This window comes from Acanthopagrus latus, chromosome 13 (assembly GCF_904848185.1).
Source record: "Acanthopagrus latus isolate v.2019 chromosome 13, fAcaLat1.1, whole genome shotgun sequence".
NCBI lineage: Eukaryota > Metazoa > Chordata > Actinopteri > Spariformes > Sparidae > Acanthopagrus > Acanthopagrus latus.
This window is the reverse complement of record NC_051051.1, coordinates 26,141,736-26,165,974: the sequence shown is the minus strand read 5'-3', so window position 1 is coordinate 26,165,974 and position 24,239 is coordinate 26,141,736. Positions and strand designations below refer to the sequence as shown.

The following is a 24,239-nucleotide window of genomic DNA, read 5'->3' as shown; positions in this document are numbered from 1 at the left end:
ACCACAATGAAAAGTAGTATTCATAACATGGTGCCTGTTCTCAGTGCTGACATGGACTGTCCCGCTCATTATTACTATCATTATGATTATTATTACTGCATGTGTGTCAATGAGTCAACATAACAGCTGCTTCACTGAAGATAAAATAAGCCGTTCTTTCCTGTATCAGTGAGGAAGATGGTGTCCATGGTGATGAAAGCTGAGCTCATCATTATCGTTGCTCATCCTCACCTGAAATATCTCAACATGATTTTGATTGATTGCAGCCAAATGTTGTGCAGGTGCAGACGATGAAGCCGAAGGTGTTGGTGATACTTCTGAGCAGGCGCTACCATCAGGTCGAAGTTTGGGGTGTTTGGCCTCTTCAACCTTTATTCAGAGAGACAGCGTCGAGGTTTAGGGGAAAGGGTGGAGAATGAAAGAGGAACTCCAGCAGTGAAGGACCTCAGGTTGGTCTGCAGACGCTCGACACAACAGTCAGATGGAGGACGAGTCTCAGTGCACCACGTTATCTCCTGCTGTGGAGGAATTTCTTCACACTTTCTTTAACGTTGAAAGATAATGTGTTGATCTGAATTTGACTCGGATCCAACAATGAAAAATGATGTAAACAGTTGCTGAGAAGGTTGAAACACTGTCGTCTCTGTATGAGTTGGACTGAAGGTCAGACTGTCGGACTGGGAAGCTGAAAACCTTCCAGACAAACTGGTAAAATGTCTGCCGGCTCTGAAGAAGTAGATCAGTGATTTCCTTTTTGGACTTTATGTTCTCACTGTTGCACCCAAAACGTCCACCTCCAGGTTTGTGCTTCTATAAAAGGATTCATGCTTCAAAGCTACGAGTGTTGTGTGTCCTGCGTGGCATTAAAGTCTGCTGACTACATCTGCACTGATCGGAAACATCTCGTCTGTGAGAGAGCGAGAATTCTCTAAATGTCAGACTGTTCCTTTAAGATAACATCGTCATCGTCAGGATTCATCATGATGCAGAGATAAGATGCTGAACTTTTACTCCTCTTCCTCTGCAGTTTTTCCTCCACTGATGAAGACTCTCTGTGAATATTTAGCTGTGTCCCGTCTCTGACTGACCTCTGACCTCTGAGCTCTGCTGTAAATGAAAGGAGACACACTGAGCGTGAACAGCTGCCACTCACACAGACTGATTAATAAATAATGAATGATAAAGTTTGAGAAGTGAGGTGAGGACATGAAGAGAAGATTAACGGATTAGCAGGAAACAAATTGGCTGACGGACGCAGCGGTGATGAAGTCAAAGAGTCAAAACCCAAAAGCAGCGTTGTTATTTTAATGGGATTAAATGTTCCTGTTGGATCTGGTTCCTTTTGGTTTCTCATAAATATGATGTCAGATATCAGTGATTAGAAGAAAACAAACAAAACGTCAGAGGTTATTTTACCCACAGCTCAGCTTGTAGATTAAAGATAAAAAATGTTTTTCATTTCAAATGCTGGTTTTAGCTTTAATTACAAAAACTCAGGCTGCCGACAGGAAATGACACGATGATGTTTTAAAGGTAACAAAGAAAAAAACAACATGTCGTTCTGTATTTAATTGTAAAGTGTCGATATTTAATGTCGTCCTGATGAACTTGTTTTTGTAAACAGAAACTCATCATGATGAGACACAGACTCATTCTTTTAAAATCAAAGAGAAAACAGAATGTAATCAAATAACACAAATAAATAATAATACATTTTATTTATGAAGCGTTTCTCATGATGCTCAGACACAACAAAACAACGTGACGTTAGAATAGGTATTTATAATATAAATTGTGTTGCCACAAAAACAGACGCATGTATCTGCAGGTCTGCTGAAAAAACACCTGCTCTCACCAAAAAAAACTGCTGAATTGTCTGCAGGCGTCTTTACAAATATCCACCGGTGTGAGTCAAGCTGTGTGTAATAACACACTCCGTCCTCCTGATGTGAAGGTGTCTGGTAAACATATAATATGAAGGTGATATTACATGTTTGGTACATTAGACGTATCTGTGGTTTTGCAGAATCATTAACTGCTGGTGATTGTGGAGCTGGACTGAGTTTTAAAAGATAAAATGTTTAATTCTGCTTCCTCACGTTTAGTCTGGACTCTCTGATCCATCCAGACCACATATCTAACACAAACCATCTGGTGTTTTATAAATCAACATTTTAAAACAGATTTTTGACAGAAAGCCAGTGTAAAGACCTGAAACCTGGACTGATCCACTCACACAAGTCAGCAGCTTCTTCAGACTCCTCGGCTGGCTTTTGTTCATCTTCTGCCTCTTTTCAACAGCTTTTTGTCGAGTGAACCTGAAGGCATCTCAAGGTTAATTGAGCTGAGCCGCTGCAGTCGGCCAATTCTTCACGTCCTCCTGGAAATAAAAGTAAGAGCCTCTCCGGTGGGCTGGAGGCCAGAACTGGACTGAACCAGCCAACAGAAACCAGATCTGGAGCCAAAGTTTGACAAAACACACTGAACCAGGCGGCAGATGTCAGAGAGCTCGCACTGCAGTTACAGCTGTGTGAACCTCGTATCATATGTATCATATATTCACTTTGACAAATATTTGATTTTTGATACCTGCACGTTGTGTCACTTCACCTGACACAGTATCATTTCAAGTACAACACCAGCCATGATGGGCACTGTGTGTATTTATACTGCCAGCCTCATCATCTTGGGTTTTCACTGAGGTTCATTTATGTATCATTGTAACAGCAACAAAGCTGAGTTTTAGTCCCTTTATGCAACATGAGAGAAACAACAACAGCAAACAAACTATTTTATTCTTAAACATGTAATAAAGTTTATCAAAGGAGCTACTGGCTGCAGCATCTGTGTGCTGCTGTTGCCATGGCAGCAAAGTTCAACAGTACAGTGTGATTATTATTTCAGTCGGTCTCTCCAGAAACCTCACAGATGTCACTGACGAGCTGTTGATGTAATCAGCTCTCACACCTTCACAGCTCGGATCCATCGTAAATCTCCATCTTTGATTCACGTCACACCTTCATGTTCAGATGGGGCTGGTTGTTCTGAGAGAGAAAAGGTCCTGACGGCAGTGCAGAAACACAGGCAGCTCCGTGGACAGCAGGATGCAGTTACAGCAACTCTCCACTGAGGGGCGCCAGAGACACACACATCACAGTCAGTGTGCAGCTGTAGGTACACAGTCACTATCACTGAGTCATTGATGTGTAACTATTATTTTAATAGTTTGATATAACTTAGTAAAAGTGCAATATGAAAAAGTGCCCCTGTGAAATGTAGTGAAGAGTAAAATAAAATGTACAATTCAAGTAAAGTACAAGTACATTATTTACAGTATGAACTGTTTCATGTGGCCTGTTCTTTATTTCATATTAATATATTTACATTACATAAACAGATGTAAACGTGTATAAGTTATTTTCATTAACTGGTTATTGATTAATTTTCTCTGCTGCTCATTTAAACTCTTTTTGTTTCACTTTGCTGCCAAACATTACATAATGACACGACTCCTCTCTCTGATTGGCTGAGCGCCCTGTCAATCTACGCAGCAGCGTCCAATGAGAGCGCGCGGCAGGCGATACAAACTGGCAGCCGCCATGTTGTGTCTCCGGGGGCCTGGAGCGACGTCCGGTAGTAAACAGTAGATGACGTTACCGCCCGCTCGGCACTTCACGGGAAACGGACCGCAGCTGGAAGCCATGAGCCGTCCGTCCTCAGCCGGAGCCGGAGGTGGAGGACTCGGGGCCGGGAAAGCAGGCGGAGGGAAGCACGGGGGGTCGGGAGGCGCCGCCGCCGCCGCCGCAGCAGCAGCCGCCGCCGCGGCCGCAGCAGCGGCAGCAGCCGCCGGTGTGGGCGCTGTGGCCGGGTCGGGGTCTGCTCCCCCTTCCTCCGCTGTGTCCCTGACCTCAGCCGGTCTCCCCGGTCAGTCCCCGGAGCTCACGGCGCTGTTCGAGTGCCCGGTATGCTTCGACTACGTCCTGCCGCCCATCCTGCAGTGTCAGGCGGGTCACCTGGTCTGCAACCCGTGCCGCCAGAAGCTGAGCTGCTGTCCGACCTGCCGAGGCCCGCTCACCCCGAGCATCCGGAACCTGGCCATGGAGAAGGTGGCGTCCACGCTGCCCTTCCCCTGCAAGGTAACCCGCCACACACACACACACACACGCACACACGCACACACACACACACCTGAGCACCTGCTCACCGCCGCGCGGCACCAACACGAGCTAACTGCTCACATCTCCACACTTTAACAAGACTTCCTCGTCCCGCAACATGCTAACGCTGACAGGTGTGTGACGTCACGGGGACGCCAAAACAAATGGTGAGTGTGAGTTTGAATGTGTGTGTGTGTGCGTGTGTGGGTCAGTCCGCACATTACTACACGTCAGTGTGTCCTGAGGAAGAAGTGATGTCAGTGATGAAGATGAAGACTGTGAGAGTGATGAAGACTCAAACACGAGACTGTCAGAGGACAGATGTGGTCCAGCTGTGAGCCTGAGACACTTTATGTCGAGTTAACTTACTGATGTGGAGAAGTTCTGCTGTGTGAGTCTCACCACAGAGTTCAGGTGTGGCTGTTGTTCTCCAGGCTGACCTGAGCAAACACACACAGGTGGAGTTCATGTGTCTGTTTGACTTTAACTCAGTTCCTCACAGCGAACTCTGTTGTATTACGCTGGTTTGATCGAGGCTTGTCTGGTGAGCTAAAGGATCGATCACATCTGTAAATCAATATGTGGGATCAACGTTTGGTTTCATTCTTTTGACATTTGAATAAACCGAAGTAAGAGTAAGTAAATCTGTTGCCTCACCATTATCGTTGTTGTTGTTGTTGTTGTTGTTGTTGTTGTTGTTGTTGTTGTTGTTGTTGTTGTTGTGTAGACTGTGCAGTTTCTTGTTTTCTATCAGAATCTTTATTGTTGTTTTTGGTTTGTCTCAGTGAACAAACACACAAACACTCTGTGAGCTCATCGGCTGGTGTTTGTCGTGGCACCGTGTGATTAATATCACCTGGACAGACAGGTGGAGTCGTACATCTGCGAGGCTGTAATTCTAGTTCTGTTCTAGTTTGAAACCTGCTTCCCGACCAGGGTTGAATTACCACGTTGGTTTGCTCTGAGGCACTTTGCTGACCTCTGAGGTGTGTGTGTCAGCCTCTCCTGCTCATGGTTACCTGTCACACCTGCTGCAGAGAGACGGTGAAGCCTTTGGTGCTTCAGGTACACTTCAGACAACCTCTGCCTGTATCTACTTCCTCTTCACTTATCTTCTCTTTTAAACTTGAAATATCACATTCAGTCTTCGCTCTCTTCACAATTTGTATTTTCCAAAGTCCGGGCTGAATCAGTAAAGAGTGTTTTTCGGTTGTCGGCACCCACAGCGAGGAACAACCTACAGACTGAGCTTAAACTTGAGAAGATTTTATCACTTTTGTGCAGTTTTATCTGATCATTATAGTGTTTTTTTTTCTGTTGTAAGTCTGTTGAATCCATTCCTGGTCAGGTCTTTCTTGTTAAACAGATCTGTGATCTCAGTGGGACTCACCTGGTTAAATGAACAAAGTAAAAATATTAATAAGACTAATCAACATTAACGTTCTTTTACATCTAATCTGACAGGTCTGGCAACTTAAATCTGACGTTACTGATGAATATCTTGTCAACAGTTTGGTGTCACTGGTGGGAAAATGTTGTTCATTGGGATATCTCATGTTCAAGATGTCAGACTGGATGTTCAGATCGTGTGTTGATATAATATTTCTTCATCAAAAGAGAGTTTTTAATCTGATCTCTGTGGTGATGAGGACGTGAGCTCCCAGCTCTGAGACATGTCGACGGTGTGAACCAATCAGGAGCGAGATGCTTTACTGGTCAGCTGACAGACAGACAGACAGGTGCAGTGATACAGGTGTCTGTCAGAAACTGCTCTGACTCCATTACAGACACATTAAAGTTGAATTGACTCCCTGAGGTCGACTGAAAGCTGAGGAGGAGGAGGAGGAGGAGGAGGAGGAGGAGGAGGAGAAGGAGGAGGAGGAGGAGAAGGAGGAGGAGAAGGGGGAGGAGGAGAAGGAGGAGGGGGAGGAGGAGGAGGAGAAGGAGGAGGAGAAGGAGGAGGAGGAGGAGGCGGAGGGGGGGGGGGAGGAGGAGGGGGGGGGGGAGGTGGAGGAGGAGGCGGGGGGGGGGGCGGCGGAGGAGGAGAAGGAGGAGGAGGAGGGGGGGGGGAGGAGGAGCTTCTTTTACTCAGTACAGCAGGAGACATAAAACAAGCAAATGTTCCTGTTTGAGAGGCTGAAACAGTGAATTCAGTTTAAAAATGTTAATGTGTTTAACAAACCAGCTGTTATCTGATCCCTTTACTGATGTGTGTGTGTGTGTGTGTGTGTGTGTGTGTGTGTGTGTGTGTGTCTTTTGTAACAGATGTGATTCTGCCTCAGTTTCTGTCTTTACACTATATGACACATTTTAAACTACATCGTCATCATCAGCGTGTCGATGGAGATGAGCTGCTCTTCTTCTGCTGCTGCTGCTTCATTTACATTTCAAACCCTGATAATCTCATCTGCATTCACACTCACATCCACCGCCTACCTGCAGCTGTGTGTGTGTGTGTGTGTGTGTGTGTGTGTGTGTGTGTGTGTGTGTGTGTGTGAGGTTGATGTTTCACTGTAGCTCTGAATCAAACTGGATGTCTGAAGCTGATTCAGATATTTAAGGAAGTGAAATGGCAGTGTTGGTTTAACAGTCGTCACATTAACGAGGAGACCTGAGTTGTTATAAATATTTATTAATGATTCACTTGATCACTGAGATTTCAGAATTATTTAATATATTCGATCAGCTTTTGATCACTTGTTTGATTTGTCAGGTGTTATGAAGTCATCAGCTTAAAATTGATTGATTTGAGGGAAGTCAACTGTTTTTCTAACAACTTCACTAAAATAGTTTGAGAGCCAAAATGAATCTTTTTGTTGTTGTGGTTACATTAATGTGCTTTCTGATAAAGATGGAGGGAGAAAGCTGACAGTCTGATTCGCAGGTCGAACATGTTTCACTGGTGGTTCTGACTCACCAACTTGACACCTGTTAACATCTGGCCTGTGTGTGCAGTATGAATGTATATTATCAGGATTTACTCCCTGATCAATTCACCCTTCAGTAGTTGTGTATTTATCACCTCCATCTCGGCTGTGATGTAAACGTAACACCTGAGTGAACATGCTAATTTACTCTTTGACTCTCTTTTAGCCGCGATGCTACGAAGTGTGTTGACGTTGAGGCTTATTAAAGTATTTCAGTCCGTCTCCATCAAGCAGCTCCAACATCGTTCTGCAGCTGCTGAGACTGAAGAGACTGTGTGGTCCGATCAGTACTGAGCATGTGCAGCTCATCAGAGATCTGAGCGAAGCAGGATGTCTCACTCCTCAGCAACTTATAATCAATAATTTGCTGTTTCAGACATGTTGTTTAATCCAGAGCTGGGTTAAGACTTTTTGGATTTAACATCTCCTGGATGTAGTCTGAAGATTATGAGCTGCTTTCTGGGGTGTTTGTGATGATGATTGTGATTCTGATGGCTTTACCTACATTTAATATACCTGAGCACACGCTCTCATTCTGATGAAATGGCATTGAACTCATTGCTGACAGTCTTTAACACTTGTCCAGTCTACAGACCGCTCACAGTGCTTTATTTGGGGGCTCAGTATCTTGCTCAAGGACAGTTCAGCATGCAGCTAGGGGGAGCCGGGATTCAAACCTGCAACCTTCTGATTACTAGACAACTGTCTCTACCTCCTGAGCTACAGATGCCTCTAATTTTTAGGTCACAGTTAGAGTTTGTGATGACACCATCTTCTCCAGAATTGCTGAAAAGCAGCCAAATCGCCAGAATGAATGTTAGCTAAGTACATTTCTGCAAAAACCCAGATCATTTAAATCTTTATGTTTCTTTTTGTTGCAACTTTACGTTTGTTTCAGCTGAATTTTCTATTTCTTCTTCACAATGCTGTTCTCATGCTCTGAATAGTTTAAGGTTCTTGTTAGTTGTCAGGAAAGCATCACTGTTTGGATTAAAATACATCAGATCACATCAGATAAGGCTGCAGATGACCTGACTGTCCTCACGCTCAGCTGGAAATATACCCGTGGTCTCCTTCAGTGGTTTCTCACTTGCAGTTGTTGAAACTCAGACTTGAACTGTGGTCACTGGCTTGGCAGCCTTGTTGAAACATTAACTGTTAACATGTTATCTCGGCGCTGAGGAGACGAGCAACAGAAGTGAAAGCTGTGCAGCATTTCGAATGTTGGTTTAGTGCAGTGTCAGCATTATTAATGAGGCTCGTGATCGACTCTCACATCAGGAAATGGCTCCTTTTAATATCCTGATATTAAATTCAGCGCCTGGCTCTCCATCATGTCTGCTGCTGTTGGTCCTGCGGTTCATTAATGTGATGGATCTGATCCTCCTGAGTGCTCGCTAAATTCTCCATCACTGTGTAATTGAATTAAAGTGATTTTTTATGGTCGTTCCTCAGAGCGCCTCTCTTCCCTGCAGATCCTCCGGCTCTGCTTCATCCAGCTGTTTGATCTATTTTCTCTCTTGCCGAGCCAAAACGTTGGCGATGTGACATCATGGCCAGAAAGGGTGACATCATTAGAGTAGCTCATTCAGAGAGTCTCTACCAGCTTTGTCGTTCTCAGACAGAACAGGTTCATGGTGACGTCTTTGTTCTCCAGTCCCGGTGGTACGAGGAAACACATATTAACGGGGGAACAGACTTTGACACAACACCTCTTCCTCCTCCATCAGTGGGGCGTCTTGTTCTTCCACAGTTGTTCCACCATTACCTGGAGAACATGACCGGGGAAACAATTCCTCTTCCTGTTTTTGTTGTGCTTCCTTTGTGCCGTAAATCAACCTTTGTTTTTGTGAACCACATTGAGCCCAGCGGCAAACTGACTATCACAGCTACAGTGAGGCTAATAGGGAAACAGTCGATATGTGGATGGTGTGATGTTTCCACAGACAGTATTTACTTCAGAATGATGAGTTAAAGCAAACAGTCTTCTGTTGGCAGTTTAAATAATTATTGAATGTGTCACTGAGGCTTTAAATCACAGCGTCAGTCCTCAGGTCCTTTGACACGTTTTCAAAAAGCAAAATTTTCCGTGAAGGAAACATTTTAGAAAACGTGTTTTTTAATGTGACCGCAGAGTGTTTTTACAGAGAAGAAGAAGGTGAGAGGAGCAAAGAATTCTGGGACAAGAAAGACAAAACAACAGGAGAATAAAAAAAGAGAAAGAAAACAGCCGCTTCTCTGAGCAGCTGTCAGCTCAGCAACACACACACACACACACACACACACACACACACACACACACACACACACACACACACACGCACACACACACACACACTTACATACAAGTACAACGTGACGTAAACACACACTGCAGAGTTGAAAGCAAGGAGAAGAGAGAGACATGAAAGCAAAGAATCAGTGTGTCCTACAGTGTGTGTGTGTGTGTGTGTGTGTGTGTGTGTGTGTGTTGGGGGCTGTCGACAGATGCTGGGAGGAGGAGGAGGAGGAGGATCGCATTCGGCTGAGCGATACTCCCTTTTTATTCTCTCTCTCTCAGCTTTCTTTCTCCCCGCCCCCACTGTGTGTATGTGTGTGTGTTTCTTGCAGAGTGTGTGTGTGTGTGTGTGTGTTAACGTGTGTGTGTGTGCTGCATTGCCTCAGTGACGGTGCTGTGCGGTCGGTTGGAGGGTGAATGTTTTTCTGCCGCTCAGAGAAGAAGAGCGAGAGGTGGAGAGACATTCAGAGAGTGTGTGCGTGTGTGTGTGTGTTTCACCTCGGTGTGTAGGTGTGTGTTGCTTGTATTCACCGCCGGTCAGTCAGACGGACAGACGCCACACAGCTGAGAGTGTATCGGCATCTGCATGTGTGACAGTCGGTGTGTGTCACCACAGAAGAAGAAAAACAGTTTGTTGTTTTTTTTTTTTCTTCTGCTGCTGCAGCAGGAGAGAGAGAGAGAGAGAGCGGGCGAGCGAGGCTCAGCTGCATTACTGCTGCATCTGTTTAGAGTCAACGACAGAGGCTGGTACGTGTGTGTGTTTGGTGTGTGTGTGCTGATTGATTATGTATCAGCTCTTGTTTTGATGTATGATTTTGTTGTTGACAAACTGCAGTCAGCTGATATTTATATATTTATATATGTTTATATGTTGACTGGACTTATGGTAAACAAATGATCACCAAATTGTTTTGATGATGATCATGATTAATATCATTTAGCCTCTTTATTAATTGATCTGCTAATTGTTTTCTTTATTAATTGTTTAAAATAGTGAAAAATTACTTCAGGCAGCAACTAATACTTATTGTCACCTGTTATTAGATCATGATGACTTGACTAATTGATGAATTGATCGATCATTTAGTCTATAAAATGTCATGAAATGTCCACCGAAGACTAAAACCCAAAATAGTTTCACTTCACTGTGAAGGAAAACAGATAACAGCTGCTGTAATTCTTGGTAAATGACTCCAATTAATATTATTGTTTCTTTGTTGGAGCTGAATGTCGAAAGTCGACTCTGTCAAGGCGCCGACTGAGATGTTCTGTACACTGAGAATCAATAACTGTCAGGGACTGAAAGCAAACATCAGATTCAACATGGACTCAGAGTATCAGAGTAAAAAGTCTCCCTCTGAAGGACATTTGTGCTCAAAGCTAACTGAAGCTCACGTCATATTAATAGAATTCAAAGACTATTAAAGTTAAAGGTAGAATCAGTAGGATTTGTCCCAGCTGTTCCTGAACGCACCACAAAGACAGCTGATTGTTGAGTCTCATTCCCAGGACGTCAAATAGACACATGTTGGGTTGGTAAAGCGTCCCGAGCAGCAACAAAGAGAGAAAATCAGAAACTCTCTGCAGATACGAGACACTAACACGCCTTTTCTCCACATTCCAGCCTCCCTCTCTGTCTGTTTACGGCTTCTTACGGCTTTTACGTCTTTGTCTCGTCTCGCTGCGTCTGATTGGTCCACATCAGTCTGCTGATGTTGGGAAATAACAAGAATCCAGAATTCACCTCAGATGCATCAAACTAAAGTAACGAGGCTGTTCTGAAGCTGTGAGGAGGAGAAAGTTCAGGTGTAGAGAGGAGAAGTCACACAGAGACTCAGAGGACAGTAACTACGTATTCATGTTGTCTTTTCCTGGTTTTAAAGGCTCTTTACAGTGAAGTGATGTTATTTTCATTATTGTCCTGATATTAGATTTTGTCGCCCGGTCCTGATACTTATGATGAGCTTTTTATAAGGTTTATATCTTGTATTGAAAACCTGCAGGGTCATGAAGTAGCAGATTCCAAGCTAGCGGCCTGCAGACTTGTAGGATGCAGCTCTGTGTAACGATGTGCTTCGACAGGCTCAGTCGAGCTGCCGACAGTCCTATTTTTCTGTTGATAAACACAGACCTGAGTCTGGTCCTGATCCGGAGTTAATCTGACCACTCAGACGGTTCATGACATCCTGAGTTTACTCTGAGCAGACGATTTATTTGGGCGGTGAATCCTCTGATTTCTGTTTTCAGACAGCGAAGCGTCTGCGACGCCGTGCAGCCAGTCGTTTTAATCTCTCTGATATATGATCTCCACGTGGCTCCACAGTCTGTCTGAACAGCTGCTGACCGACCGCCTGCTGCCTGTTTCTGTCCTGCTGTCTGTCTGCTGACAGTACGGAGGCCACAGAGGGACAAATGACTTCAGGACTTCAACTTCTCAGCCTGAGTGAAGAGAATCAGTGAGGGACTGGAAACTGCCTGTTTACCAACATGTGGCTCTGACTAATTTAAACTTTATGAAGCGAGATGTTTCATTGAGTCACACTTTCAAACTATTTAACAACAGCAGGTCACAGCAATTGTTTTAACCAATGAGAGGAAATGAAGTGTGTCCTTAGTGTTTTATCATTCGACTTCAGTAAGACTTTATTTATCCAGCTGTTATGCAGCAGTTACAGGGCAGAGTGGGAAAGAGTGCACTTGAACGCACCGTGACATCTTTGTTGACGCTCATATACTTTGATATATGAATCAATGTAGATTACAGGTTTTAAGACGTGGACCTGAATGCACCATGATGTTCCTCTGAGCGTGTCAAACTTCAGCGCAGTCGTTGATTCTGTGTTTGGTTTTGGTTGTTGAAATTTGGAGGCTCGTTTTGATTTATTTAAGATTTTAGAATGTAAATCCTGACACCCCAAATAAGAATTCAATAATACAAAGGAATATTTTACAAAAAGAGCAGCAAGAAGAGTAAAAGTTGTTGGCTGCTGCTCGTATGAATCAATCAGACTTTATGTTTAACACCATTAATACAGGTTACATGAAGCTGTCGCTGTCTATTAAACTATTAATACTCTAAGTAGAGAAAACAACTGGCAGATTCTTCAGTTATAAATGTAGTTATATAATAATATATAATAATAAAGCTATTATTTGCAGCTGAATGATGAAGTTTATCTCCAGCTGTTGTCATAGCAACAAGCCCTCGAGCCAAAAACCTAAAAAAAAAAAAGCTTGCAGCTGGTTGGCTGATCGTTCGATCGTGCAGGAGATAAAACCCAAACATTTCCTCCATCACCTCCAGCAGCAGAGAGACGCTGAGGTTCTGGCTCAGTTCTGTCTGTCTATAACGACTCTTCTGTCCCTGATCCAGAACTGCCTGCTACTTATTGATCCTGTAATCTGTGACGCTTCAGTCACAGATTTGATTTATAATGTTTGTTACAGGAGGAATGAACTCCTGAGACGTGACTTATTTAATCACAGCAGATTAAAACCCAGCGTGTACATCACTAACAAGACCTCCTACCATCCAGATAATTTAAATTATCTGCAGGATTGTTGATTAGAGACTTTTAATGGGATTTGTTGCCAATTAAAACACAGCAGAGTTGCCTGTAAATGATCCCAGCGGCTCCTGTGAGTTCTGTAGGAGTGTGAGCAGCTGACTGCTGGTTGTTTGTCTGTTTTCTGCTGGCTGAAGTTTCTGGACTGTTTCAGAGTAAGAGTTTGGAAGTAATCAAGGTGTGTATATGTGTGTGTCTGTGTGTGTCTGTGTGTGTCAGCAGTGTGTGTGTGTGTGTGTGTGTGTGTGTGTGTGCGATGCTGTGTCCGGCCTCCTGCCTGCCTCTCCTCAGGGAGCTGGCTCAGTGGCGCTGCCTGCTGGGCTGGCATCGCCACCACGGAGTCGGTTCAGCTAGCGCCGCAGGGCTAAACGCTAACACTGGACAGCAGCAGCAGCAGCAGGGGTCAGAGGTCAGGGGGAAGGACAGTCGACCTGTCGGCCGCACCAAACCGCTGCAGGGCAGCCAGGTGAGTCCTGGACCGAACAGAACAGAGATGCACAATGAACGGGTCGTCTTTCTCCTCTGGGGGATTTTTGTTGCTGTTGGTTGTTGAATCAGTTTGAAACAGCAGCTCAGGAGTCGAGCGTCACCCAACCCGAATGAAACCCACAGATCTGTTGCTCACACCGGACTTCCTGGATCCTCTTTCAGGTCTCAGTGTGAGCTGAAGCATCACGTGAACCCCTGCAGTGATATTTTCTGTAAAATACTTCATTTTGCTGGTTCAGACAAGCTCAACGCCACGACGAGCTACGTGACACTTCTGTGAATGAGAGGATGATGTCGTGTGTAAACATGTGTTGTGGATTATAATCCCGGCTGCGGTCCTGGGATGTCCTGATAACTGGACCTCACCTGTTTTAAATTAATCTGATTTCATTATTGATCTCAAACAAACTGACTTCCTGCCAGTGAAAAACCCTGAACCGCTGAGAGCTGAACTGTGATGAAGGGGAATCTCTTTACCTCTGATCCATTTATAATACACACACACACACACACACACACACACACACACACACACACACTCTCAGTGCTTTTAGCCTGATTGCTATCGATCGAGGTGAAGCAGGTTGAGGCTGCAGAGTGTTTTTCCTGCTGTGTTGGTTTCATTCGGATCATGTGGTTCTGGTGAAATATGCTGCATGTGTTTAAAGCTGTTTGTAATGGAGGAGGATGAAGGAGACCTGTTCATGTGATTGTATTCTTACCAACTGTGTGTGTGTGTTTATTGTGAGACTCAGTGATTTATTGAGGATAAAGAGTGAGAGCGTGCAGCTGTTGAACTGTCGGGTTTAAGACGTGTTGTTCAGATGATTAATGGAGAGTCAGCTGAAGCTTCGTAGACGACGCACTCGTTTGTGCATTTTGTAACTGGATCTTGATGATCCTCCAAAAGCTCAGGTGGGTTTTGTATTTTTTTAACTGTATATTTCAGTATCAACAGTGGTTGTACATGAGGGTTTGAAACAGGAGCGAGCGAATTTTGTTGTATCTGTTCACTGTCAGGCACGTTAGCATGAAGTTAGCTCCAAAAATGTAAAGAAATATTAAGTAAACTCAATCATCCTCTCCTCCTCCTGAGGATATAAAGTCCTCCTCTCCTCCTCCTGAGGATATAAAGTCCTCCTCTCCTCCTCCTGAGGATATAAAGTCCTCCTCTCCTCCTCCTGATGATATAAAGTCCTCCTCTCCTCCTCCTGAGGATATAAAGTCCTCCTCTCCTCCTCCTGAGGATATAAAGTCCTCCTCTCCTCCTCCTGAGGATATAAAGTCCTCCTCTCCTCCTCCTGAGGATATAAAGTCATCCTCTCCTCCTCCTGATGATATAAAGTCCTCCTCTCCTCCTCCTGAGGATATAAAGTCCTCCTCTCCTCCTCCTGAGGATATAAAGTCCTCCTCTCCTCCTCCTGATGATATAAAGTCCTCCTCTCCTCCTCCTGATGATATAAAGTCCTCCTCTCCTCCTCCTGAGGATATAAAGTCCTCCTCTCCTCCTCCTGAGGATATAAAGTCCTCCTCTCCTCCTCCTGATGATATAAAGTCCTCCTCTCCTCCTCCTGATGATATAAAGTCCTCCTCTCCTCCTCCTGATGATATAAAGTCCTCCTCTCCTCCTCCTGATGATATAAAGTCCTCCTCTCCTCCTCCTGATGATATAAAGTCCTCCTCTCCTCCTCCTGAGGATATAAAGTCCTCCTCTCCTCCTCCTTGACGTGCGGCTGCTAGTGCTTTTAGCCCTGCTAAAAAGCAGAGAAGATTTCAACTTTTAAATGTTTGACAATGAATAAAAAGTTAACTCCTGACTCATAGCTTTCAAACCGTCTTGGATAAAGTTTATTTTCCCTCATCAGTTGAAGACACAACAGCCAGCAGCAGTTTGGCCTCAGCGAACCCGTCGCTGTTCTCCAGCCTGTTCAGGAAGCAGCTGCTGAGCTCTGCAGCCGATGAATGTTTAATGAGACGAACACTGAAACTCCTGCTGGGTCACCTTCCTCTGTGTTCATCACATGACCGATACATGATTCTGATCAGTGTTCACCTTATCAATAGACCAAACGGTGCAATGATGTCGTCCTAAACACCCGAGGTAACACTGAACCTGTCATGATTAAGAGCTTTTAATGGCACTACGGAAACCAAAGGATGTCAGTGAGCTGAATCATATTATCTTTACTTGTATTAATAAGATCTCTGACAACATTCACATGTATAATTTAACTGTCTTTGTTTTCTCGGCCCTCGTTTAATCGACTCCACTCTGGAGATCGTCCAGGCTGAACATTAACGTGGAGAGATTTATGGTCGTGTGGTCGTCCGTCTGCAGGCTGCTGTTGTTTGGTCGTGTTGCTGTTTTCTGTCCCGCTGTCGACAGATTCAGCGTCTGTCTTCAGTCTGCTGCTGTAAATAAGAAATGTGTCGGCAGGTCTGAGGTAAACAAAAACCAGAGAGGTTAGAATTATATATTCATGAATAGACGGAGGCGTCCGTCATCCATCATCCTCCTGCTGTCTGCTCCTGTTTCCTGCTGCTCACGGTGAAGAGCTGGAGAGAATCCACTCGTCATGTTGGAGACGTTTGATGCCCAACAGAACACAAACGGCCCGTCTGTCTCCTCACCGGGCCTCAGACTGAACCTCTTTATGTTAAGAGTCTGTTTGTGAAGCGCTTATGATTTATTGATTTAATGAAGTGAATCATGACTGGAGTATTTAGATAATTCCAAAATCACTGAAGTAGTCTTGCAGTTAGAAATTACTTTTCACATTTCATCCTGTCTTCTGCAGTAAATTGATCATTTGGGGGTTTGAAGATGTTGGAAACAAGTCGAGTGATTTTGAAAACAGTCGTTGGATGAATCAATAATGGAAATAATCCTCATGCGTAGCAGAACCATAATTAATTCAAAGAGAATTCTTCACGTCAATGAAGTCATCATGGTTAGTAATTCTTCAGTTTGTGCTGTGATGACATCATTGTGATGATGTCACAGTGATGTCATCAGGAAGAATTAAAAGATGTAAAACACCAAGTCCGAGTTACAAACTGGATGTGATGAGCAGACAGAGAGGCTCTGCTGAAGGCTTTCTCCAGGTGCATTATGGGAAATGTAGGATCCAGCGTTCGACCCGTATCTCCAGCCTTCAACTCTGCTGCTCAGATCTTCACGTCCAGTCCAAAGTGTCCGGTTAGAGTCCTGTCCAATGATCCTTCATGTGTCTCTCAGACACTTGTGACAAAGATCAGTGTGCTGAAACAGTGAAGTTCACCGAGAGCTGAACAACTTAAAATCACTCCAACCATCAGAATCATAAAGTTCTATGACGCTGGACGACATATAGAGCGAGACTGAGATCTGTGATCAGCCACTGTAATGCAAAGCGAGGACGTTTGACGATGTGAAAACTGGATGTCAGGATCATCAGCTGTGATTCACAGTATTGTAAAATCAATCCTGAGCTCTTCAGCACAAATACAGGATGAATAAATGTTGGTAACTTGAATCACACGTCAGATTGAACCTGTTGTTGCAGATACGACGTGCAGGCCGAGCTTTCAGACACGCTGACAGGATTAGGATGTTTAAAATACATCAGGAAACAATAAAGGACGTCAGTGAGCCGGACAGCTTATCTGAATCTCCTCACCACCATCACTTTATCCTTTCGTGGAGATTTGCACTATTTATTTTTTTATTTTCTGAGGAAATTTTTCGAGCTCAAATAAAGCATCGAGCGTCAGATAAAAAGTCCTTCAGCTTCTGTTTTATTGTGTTGATGAAATATTTCCAGCACGTCTCAATTAAATAATTTCAGATTTTCTATTTTCTGTCTATTTCAGTTGTTTATTTTTTTGATATCGTTTTTATTCTCTGATCCGTCACAGTCAGGATTCACTGTGTGGTGGCGTGAGGTCCATCCGACCAATCAGCAGTCTTCTTCTGGACGCACTGATGCTGAATCTCTCTCTCTCTCTCTCTCTCTCTCTCTCTCTCTCTCTCTGTCTCTCTGTCTCTCTCTGTCTCTCTCTCTCTCTCTCTCTCTCTCTGTCTCTCTCTCTCTCTCTCTCTCTCTCTCTCTCTCTCTCTCTCTCTCTCTCTCTGTCTCTCTCTCTCTCTCTCTCTCTGTCTCTCTGTCTCTCTGTCTCTCTCTCTCTCTGTCTCTCTGTCTCTCTCTCTCTCTCTCTCTCTCTCTCTCTCTCTCTCTCTCTCTCTCTCTCTCTCTCTCTCTGTCTCTCTGTCTCTGTCTCTCTGTCTCTCTCTCTCTCTCTCTCTCTGTCTCTCTCTCTCTGTCTCTCTCTCTCTCTCTCTCTCTGTCTCTCTCTCTCTGTCTCTCTCTCTCTCTCTCTCTCTCTCTCTCTGTCTCTCTCTCTCTCTCTCTCTCTCTCTCTCTCTCTCTCTCTCTCTGTCTCTCTCTGTCTCCCTCTGTCTCTCTCTCTCTCTCTCTCTGTCTCTCTCTCTGTCTCTCTCTCTCTCTCTCTCTCTCTCTCTCTCTCTCTCTCTCTCTCCTCATGTTTATGGATGCTCTCTCGCTCTCTGTGGGTTCAGTCGTGTTCAGATGTTCAAACAGCATCACAAACGCCTCCTCCTCCTCCTCCTCCTCCTCCTCCTCCTCCTCCTCCTCCCTGTGTCTCCTGTGTTTCCTGTCGGATCGCTGATTTCATACCTCATTTACCGTCCTCATCAGTGCTCCGCCTCGCTATAGGCTCCTGGTCTATCTATAGGTGCTTTGTTGTTCAACATGAAAGAGGAGGAGGAGGAGGAGGAGGAGGAGGAGGAGGAGGGAGAATCCTTTCACTGTGACCTTCAGCATCTCTGAAAATTTGAGGAGAAGCTGCAGCCATCACATGATAATCGGACCAGAATAGAAACACTGAGGATTCATTAATATCTGAGCTTCATCGTTTGAATTAACTGTGTTGAGCAGCAGCAGCTTTGTTCTGAAGACATGAAGCTCAGTTGTCATTTATAAGGAAACTAAGACTGTCATTGTGATTATATGTAATTGTTACAACACAAATTAGATTATTATTTATTATTTCAGCTTGCAGATGGTTTAAAGACGTCGATTTTACTTGTCAACCATGAGCAGACGGTTAGTCGACCAAAAGATAATTTCAATGCAAATTGAGCTCTGAGAGATTTTATAACATTTTATTTAACTAAACAATTAAGCCATTAATCATGAAAACCTGCACATTATTTGATGATTTGAGGCCTAAACTACAGAATTAATCGCTGCTCGAACAGAGTCGTCTTCGTTTGTTCCGCCTGTGTTTTTCATGTCAACATGAAACAACAGGAGGCTGAAGACCATCAGGACTGATTCAGACAGAAAAATGAAATGAAAGTACAAGATGGAGTTCACACAGGAAAGAGACTCTGTGGTTTGTAGGCAAAAGAGGAATTGAAATTTTGACGTCTGGATTCTTCGATGAGATCATCAAATCTTTCTGACAAATAAATGACGGTAACCTCGTCTCCATTCATTAAATCATGTGTTGAAACCCAAAACAAGAAGCTCTCTGGAGTCACTGTGGCAGGAGACAGAATGTGTTTCTGTGTCATGATGTTTCATTTCTCTGTTGAACTTCTCGTCTTCGTCCGCCTCCACACAGAAACTGAACAGACTGAAGTCTGAACATCAAACACTCGACAACTCAAACTTCACCTGATCGTGTTCGAGGAGACGCGTTGTGATAAAAATAAAACAGTTTTGTGGAGAAAAGCAGCTCTGCAGTCTGAAGTCTGGAGGTTTGGCAGCAATGAGATGTGAAATAAATGATTTTGGCAGAAACGAGAGATGTTTTTCCTTCAATTAATGATTCTCAGTCATCGAGGTGTTTGATTAATTTATTCAGGAAGACGTCTTGTTCGTCCAGCCTCGGGTCTCTTCTGCTTCACGCTGACACACACAGATGTTACAAGATGCAAATTTATGGATTTTATTTATTTATGCTGATGTCGACTTTTAACACTCAGCGTTCTGCTGGTTCGTTTACAGTCTGACCGTCTCTCTCTAACGTTCGTCCCGTCTGTTTCCTCCCTCAGTACTCGTCGGCCGGCTGTCTGCTGACTCTTCACCACAGCGAGAAGCCGGATCACGAGGAGGTGTGTGAGTTCCGGCCGTACACCTGTCCGTGTCCCGGAGCCACCTGCAAGTGGCACGGCTCGCTGGAGGCCGTCATGCCTCACCTGATGCACGCACACAAGTCCATCACCACGCTGCAGGTCGGCAACCCAACCTTCAACATTTGTATTATATAAAACGCCATCTTTACAAAGAGACTGAAGACTTTCCTCTCTCTCTCTGCAGGGGGAGGACATCGTCTTCCTGGCGACGGACATCAACCTGCCGGGCGCCGTCGACTGGGTGATGATGCAGTCGTGCTTCAGCCACCACTTCATGTTGGTCCTGGAGAAGCAGGAGAAGTACGAAGGCCACCAGCAGTTCTTCGCCGTCGTGCTGCTCATCGGCACTCGCAAGCAGGCCGAGAACTTCGCCTACCGCCTGGAGCTCAACGGCAACCGGCGGCGGCTCACCTGGGAGGCCACGCCGCGCTCCATCCACGACGGGGTGGCGGCCGCCATCATGAACAGCGACTGCCTGGTGTTCGACACCTCCATCGCACATCTGTTCGCAGACAATGGCAACCTGGGGATCAACGTCACCATCTCCATGTGCTGAGGGAGCACACATCACAACAGGGACACGTGCAGGACCAGTTCTGGAGGTGTCGGGTTCACCTTCGGTCTCGGTCCGTGGAGTTGGTGGTACCGCCGGCTGAGCAGCTGGTGTCGTTTGTGAGGAACAAACAGAACATTAGGAGACGTTTTAAACGCTGAGAGAAAACTTCTCAAATGACTCGCCAGCAGCGACAGAGCGGCAGCAGCGCCCTGATGAATTATGGGTCGTCCTTCTGTCCCTTGATTGGACGCTGGAGGACAAGTGGAAGAAATCTCCACCAGTGACGAGCATCGGGCTTCTGTCGCTCTTGAATCGAGCGACCGAGCGGTCCTGATCTTCTTCTCCAGAGCAGAAACCAACAGATTCTTCAGACTCTACATGTTCACAGTATTCTGTTGTGGAGCTTCAGTCTCAGGGTCGAGTCCACAGCGTTCACCAGCACAACAGGTCCGAACAAACCGCCACTGTTCAGGTTTTCATTTGAGCTGTATGAGCAAAGTCCCGCCCACTTAGTGACCATTGCTACGACGGACGAGCTTGGAAAGAAGAAACACTGAGACACGATGAAAGGACGCGACAACGATGACTGACTGACGTCCATCTGACCTTTTCTAAGTGTTTCTGTTGTTACTACAGAAGGAAAGAGGAAACGAACCTGTCAGACGTTATGCTAACGAGAGCTAACGAGAGCTAACGTGTGTGTCTTTGCTGATGGTGTTGAGGTCTCACACAGTCTGATCCACTTGTGACAAACAAAAATAACAGAGGCAGAATAATTATCAGTTTAACTTTTAAAGTTTATCAACTGAGATGACGTCACTGTGCTGACAGTCAGCTTCACCAGGAAGTTAATGACTGTAGATTATTAAAGCTTCTTCTTCTGCAAAAACCAGAAACAGGTTTCATGTTTGTCTGGCAGGTTTAATTTCACTCTGTAAAGTGTCTCTGTCCTCTAATCAAAGGGTTTTGGATCATAATTGTTATTGTTTGTGTTTTCATGACTTTTGTCCAATTTATGATTAAGACATTGTAATGTCTCAGTCTCAGAGGTCCTTGTTGTATCCATGAAGGCTGCAGGTGATTCTGTTATTCTTCAGTAAGTTCAGTCATGTTTTCCAGCGGCAGTTGAATCCAACCTGCAGGCTGGAAATGTCTCGACCCGTCAGCCAGATGTTTCTACAGAACCGCTCAGTGACGTCTCACGACTGTGATCGACCTCACGGGACTCGACTGCTGCTTGCTAAAGGCTGCTGGCAGTTTGAGTAAAGCAGAATAATATGAACTCTTCAGTGACTCTGCTTTAATGAACGAGCACTGGAGCTGAGTGGAAGGGCGCTAGTTCAAATCCCTGCAGCAGTACGAAGACTGACGGCATCCAGCCGTGTTGTGACTGCTCTTGGGTTCACTGTCAGCTCGTCTCTCACATTTCGGATGTCGGCGTTCGACCTCTGTGGGAACCGACTGAGCGGTGAAATCCAGTTAATCCTCAGACCGTTTTTAATCTCAGATAAAAGCAGTGAAATGGAGGAACAATCCTCCTGTCCCTCTTCCTGCAGTCTGTCTCGCCGCCAGCGCCTTACTTTTCTACCGCCAACCTCGTCCTCTTCCTGTCCGAGCTCTTTCTGAGGGAGTCGTGGTGCTGATGAGCTTCAGCTGACACCTTCAGGGAAACACAACCGAGGCTGTTTATCAGAACTGAGAAAAGAAACGTATTTTAAAAAAGCCGTTTGCTTGTTTAAAGCCACAGTGACACGATGGACGGTTATTATAATTATTAAAAGCTAATGAGGGATTGTGGGTAAAAAACAAAAGAAGATTTTCCAACATTCCTCGTCTTCAAACCTTTGTAGCAACTGACCAGGAAGAGACCTCACAGATACCTCGACCGCAGACTCGTCTGTACTGAACCGTAAACCCTCAGACCTCCGCGGCGTTTCCTCTGTGTTTGCTCAGCCAGAAAAGTTTGTCTTCACTGTTACAGAAAAGTTAATGGTTTGACGTGGAGCCATTTAATCTGATCATTCTGAGAACTTTTCTGTAGTTGATGTGAAGAAAAGACTTGTGGGAAAGAATATTACATTTCTCCAACATTTGGCTGGAAGAAAAAAAAACTGTCAACAGTATGGGAAGCTATGCTAACATAAGCTACCAAATGAATTGTCCATAAAAGTTGAGCTAATGTTAACTGACAAACTAATCAGTTTATTTCTCACATGTATAGATTATATGGTGTGATGTCGATCCCTAATCGGGCATCTGTTGCCTATTAGCTAGCTAATTAATTAACATCTAGGCTGACTTACCTGTTTGATAACGTTGATTTGTGTGGCAGTATAACTAAACATAAGATAACTATCTGACATTTTGGCTACAATACAGTCGCTTGCTAGACGATGTTTGTTTTCTAGCTCCCTAATTATCATCTTAACTAACATAAATCAGCTAGCGAACAATGTTTATAAGATTTTGAGCAAGCAAATTAATATTTTGGTCACAGTAGCTTGCTAAATAACATATTTCTTTAGCTTACTACCGAACATCTTAGCTAAAATACATTAGCTTGCTAGATGACTTGTTTCTAGCTAGCTAACATCCTCATTATGTTACATTTGCTAGCTAGAAAATGTTTGATCTCTAGTTAACGAATGAACTTCTTAAGCTAATGTATCTTAGCCAAGATGCTAATTAGTTGGCTAGCCGGTTACGACAACTGTCACAGTTCAACTTCGGGTGACAAAAACAAGCTAACTACCTAAAATCATGGCTAACATATAGTAGCTTGCTAGATGATGTTTGTTTTGTAGCGAGCCAGTTGACATTTTGGTTACAATGGGTTGCTAGATAACATATTTCTGTAGCTAACTACGTAGCATCTTGGCTAACATATGGTAGCTTGTTAGGTAACATTTGTTTTTTGTTTGTTTTGTTTTTTTAAGCTAGAAAACAAGCTAATGTATCTTAGTCACAATGTTAATTAACAGAATAATAATGAAAACTTCACATGACAAACATCTAATTTATCATCAGTTTGTGTTTTTATTGGTATTTTTTACTGTGGTTTAATACTAATGTTGTAAACTGTTAGTGACCATTAAATCATAATTGTTGGATGCATCAGAACCTTTTATATCAACATTAATGAAATCATTATCAGGGTGCTGACTCTGGTGGGATCCAGCGTTCAGATGTTAAATTTGTCTCTTTGTTTGAGCGCTGAATAACGAACACAGAGGGAACGCTGCTCTCTGATCATCACTTCCACTTTAAAACCCGCTGACTTTCTATGAAATGTTTGAAAATATTGTAAATGAAGTTATAATGACAATATATTTTCTAAAAACGAAAGACTGCTCTGCGTTTATTCCTCGTGCTCAGTTCGACATGTGTTTGTGTTGCAGTTTGTTTCGGCTGTACAGATTCAGGACGTTATTTTCTAAACTGTTCCTGATGTTTGTTGCGGATCCTCTTTTGTTATACAAGTACTTTGGCTCTATTCAAGCTACAAGACGCCTGCGGACATAAAAACTACGACTCCCAGGGTGCATTTCAGCAGCAAACATCCAGCCACAGAGCTCCAGATTATGTTAAATGTGCTTCAGACAGTAACCTGAAGCTAAAAATCACACTTTGTAGAAGCCACATTAAATATTCAACAGTTTGGATCCTTTTGAGATTAATTTAGTAAGAGTGTCTCCATAGCAACAGCAGCTGAGGCTCATGGGTATTGTATGTAAAGATGTCCACCAGTTCAGCAGCAGCAGCAGCAGCAGCACGACAGCAACAAAATCAAATCCACTGAAAACTATTAAAGTAAAATGAGCGACCGGCGTCGTCTGTGATATGAGGACGTTGTTCTGATTGGACCTTTGTTTGTTCTGTTCTGCCATGTTTCTGTAATAAATGGGTGCAGTTTGATTCTGTGTGATTCTGATCTTTACATCGTTGTAACGTCAGACGTGATGTTTCAGGGTGACCAGCCACATCAGTCTGTGATCTGTATGAAACCTTTGTCTCCGTCTAGTGGCTGTCAGGCTTCTTCTGCTCTGAGCTCCACACAGGTGCTGCAGCTGCTCCTCCCCTCAGCTACCCGTGAGCCAGTGCAGGGTGTCTCCACTGCTTAGCTT

The 24,239-nt window shown here is 44.2% G+C and overlaps 1 protein-coding gene across 2 annotated transcripts; it reads left to right on the top strand.

Annotated features, from left to right (window-relative positions):
* The first annotated feature begins 296 nt into the window (after positions 1-296).
* On the top strand, positions 297-24,030 carry siah2l (seven in absentia homolog 2 (Drosophila)-like). 2 transcript variants are annotated; one of them, XM_037119032.1, is made up of 7 exons: positions 297-449; positions 2,302-3,174; positions 3,532-4,136; positions 10,027-10,109; positions 13,148-13,394; positions 19,479-19,658; positions 19,744-24,030. In XM_037119032.1, the coding sequence occupies exons 3-7, from the start codon at positions 3,648-3,650 to the stop codon at positions 20,113-20,115; spliced, it is 1,371 nt and encodes a 456-aa protein (XP_036974927.1). In that variant the 5' UTR covers positions 297-449; positions 2,302-3,174; positions 3,532-3,647; the 3' UTR covers positions 20,116-24,030. The 2 variants fall into 2 exon arrangements, with proteins under 2 accessions (XP_036974927.1, XP_036974928.1); XM_037119033.1 differs by lacking the exons at positions 10,027-10,109; positions 13,148-13,394 and having other exon boundaries at positions 298-449; positions 2,302-4,136.
* Positions 24,031-24,239: the final 209 nt, after the last annotated feature.

Bases quoted from the DNA above. Each gene is read 5' to 3' on its own strand.
- siah2l (XM_037119032.1), top strand. From the start codon at position 3,648: ATGACGTTACCGCCCGCTCGGCACTTCACGGGAAACGGACCGCAGCTG. The intron at 10,110-13,147 runs GTACGTGTGTGT...TGTGTGTGTCAG, and splicing joins AGAGTCAACGACAGAGGCTG to CAGTGTGTGTGTGTGTGTGT. The intron at 19,659-19,743 runs GTCGGCAACCCA...CTCTCTCTGCAG, and splicing joins AGTCCATCACCACGCTGCAG to GGGGAGGACATCGTCTTCCT.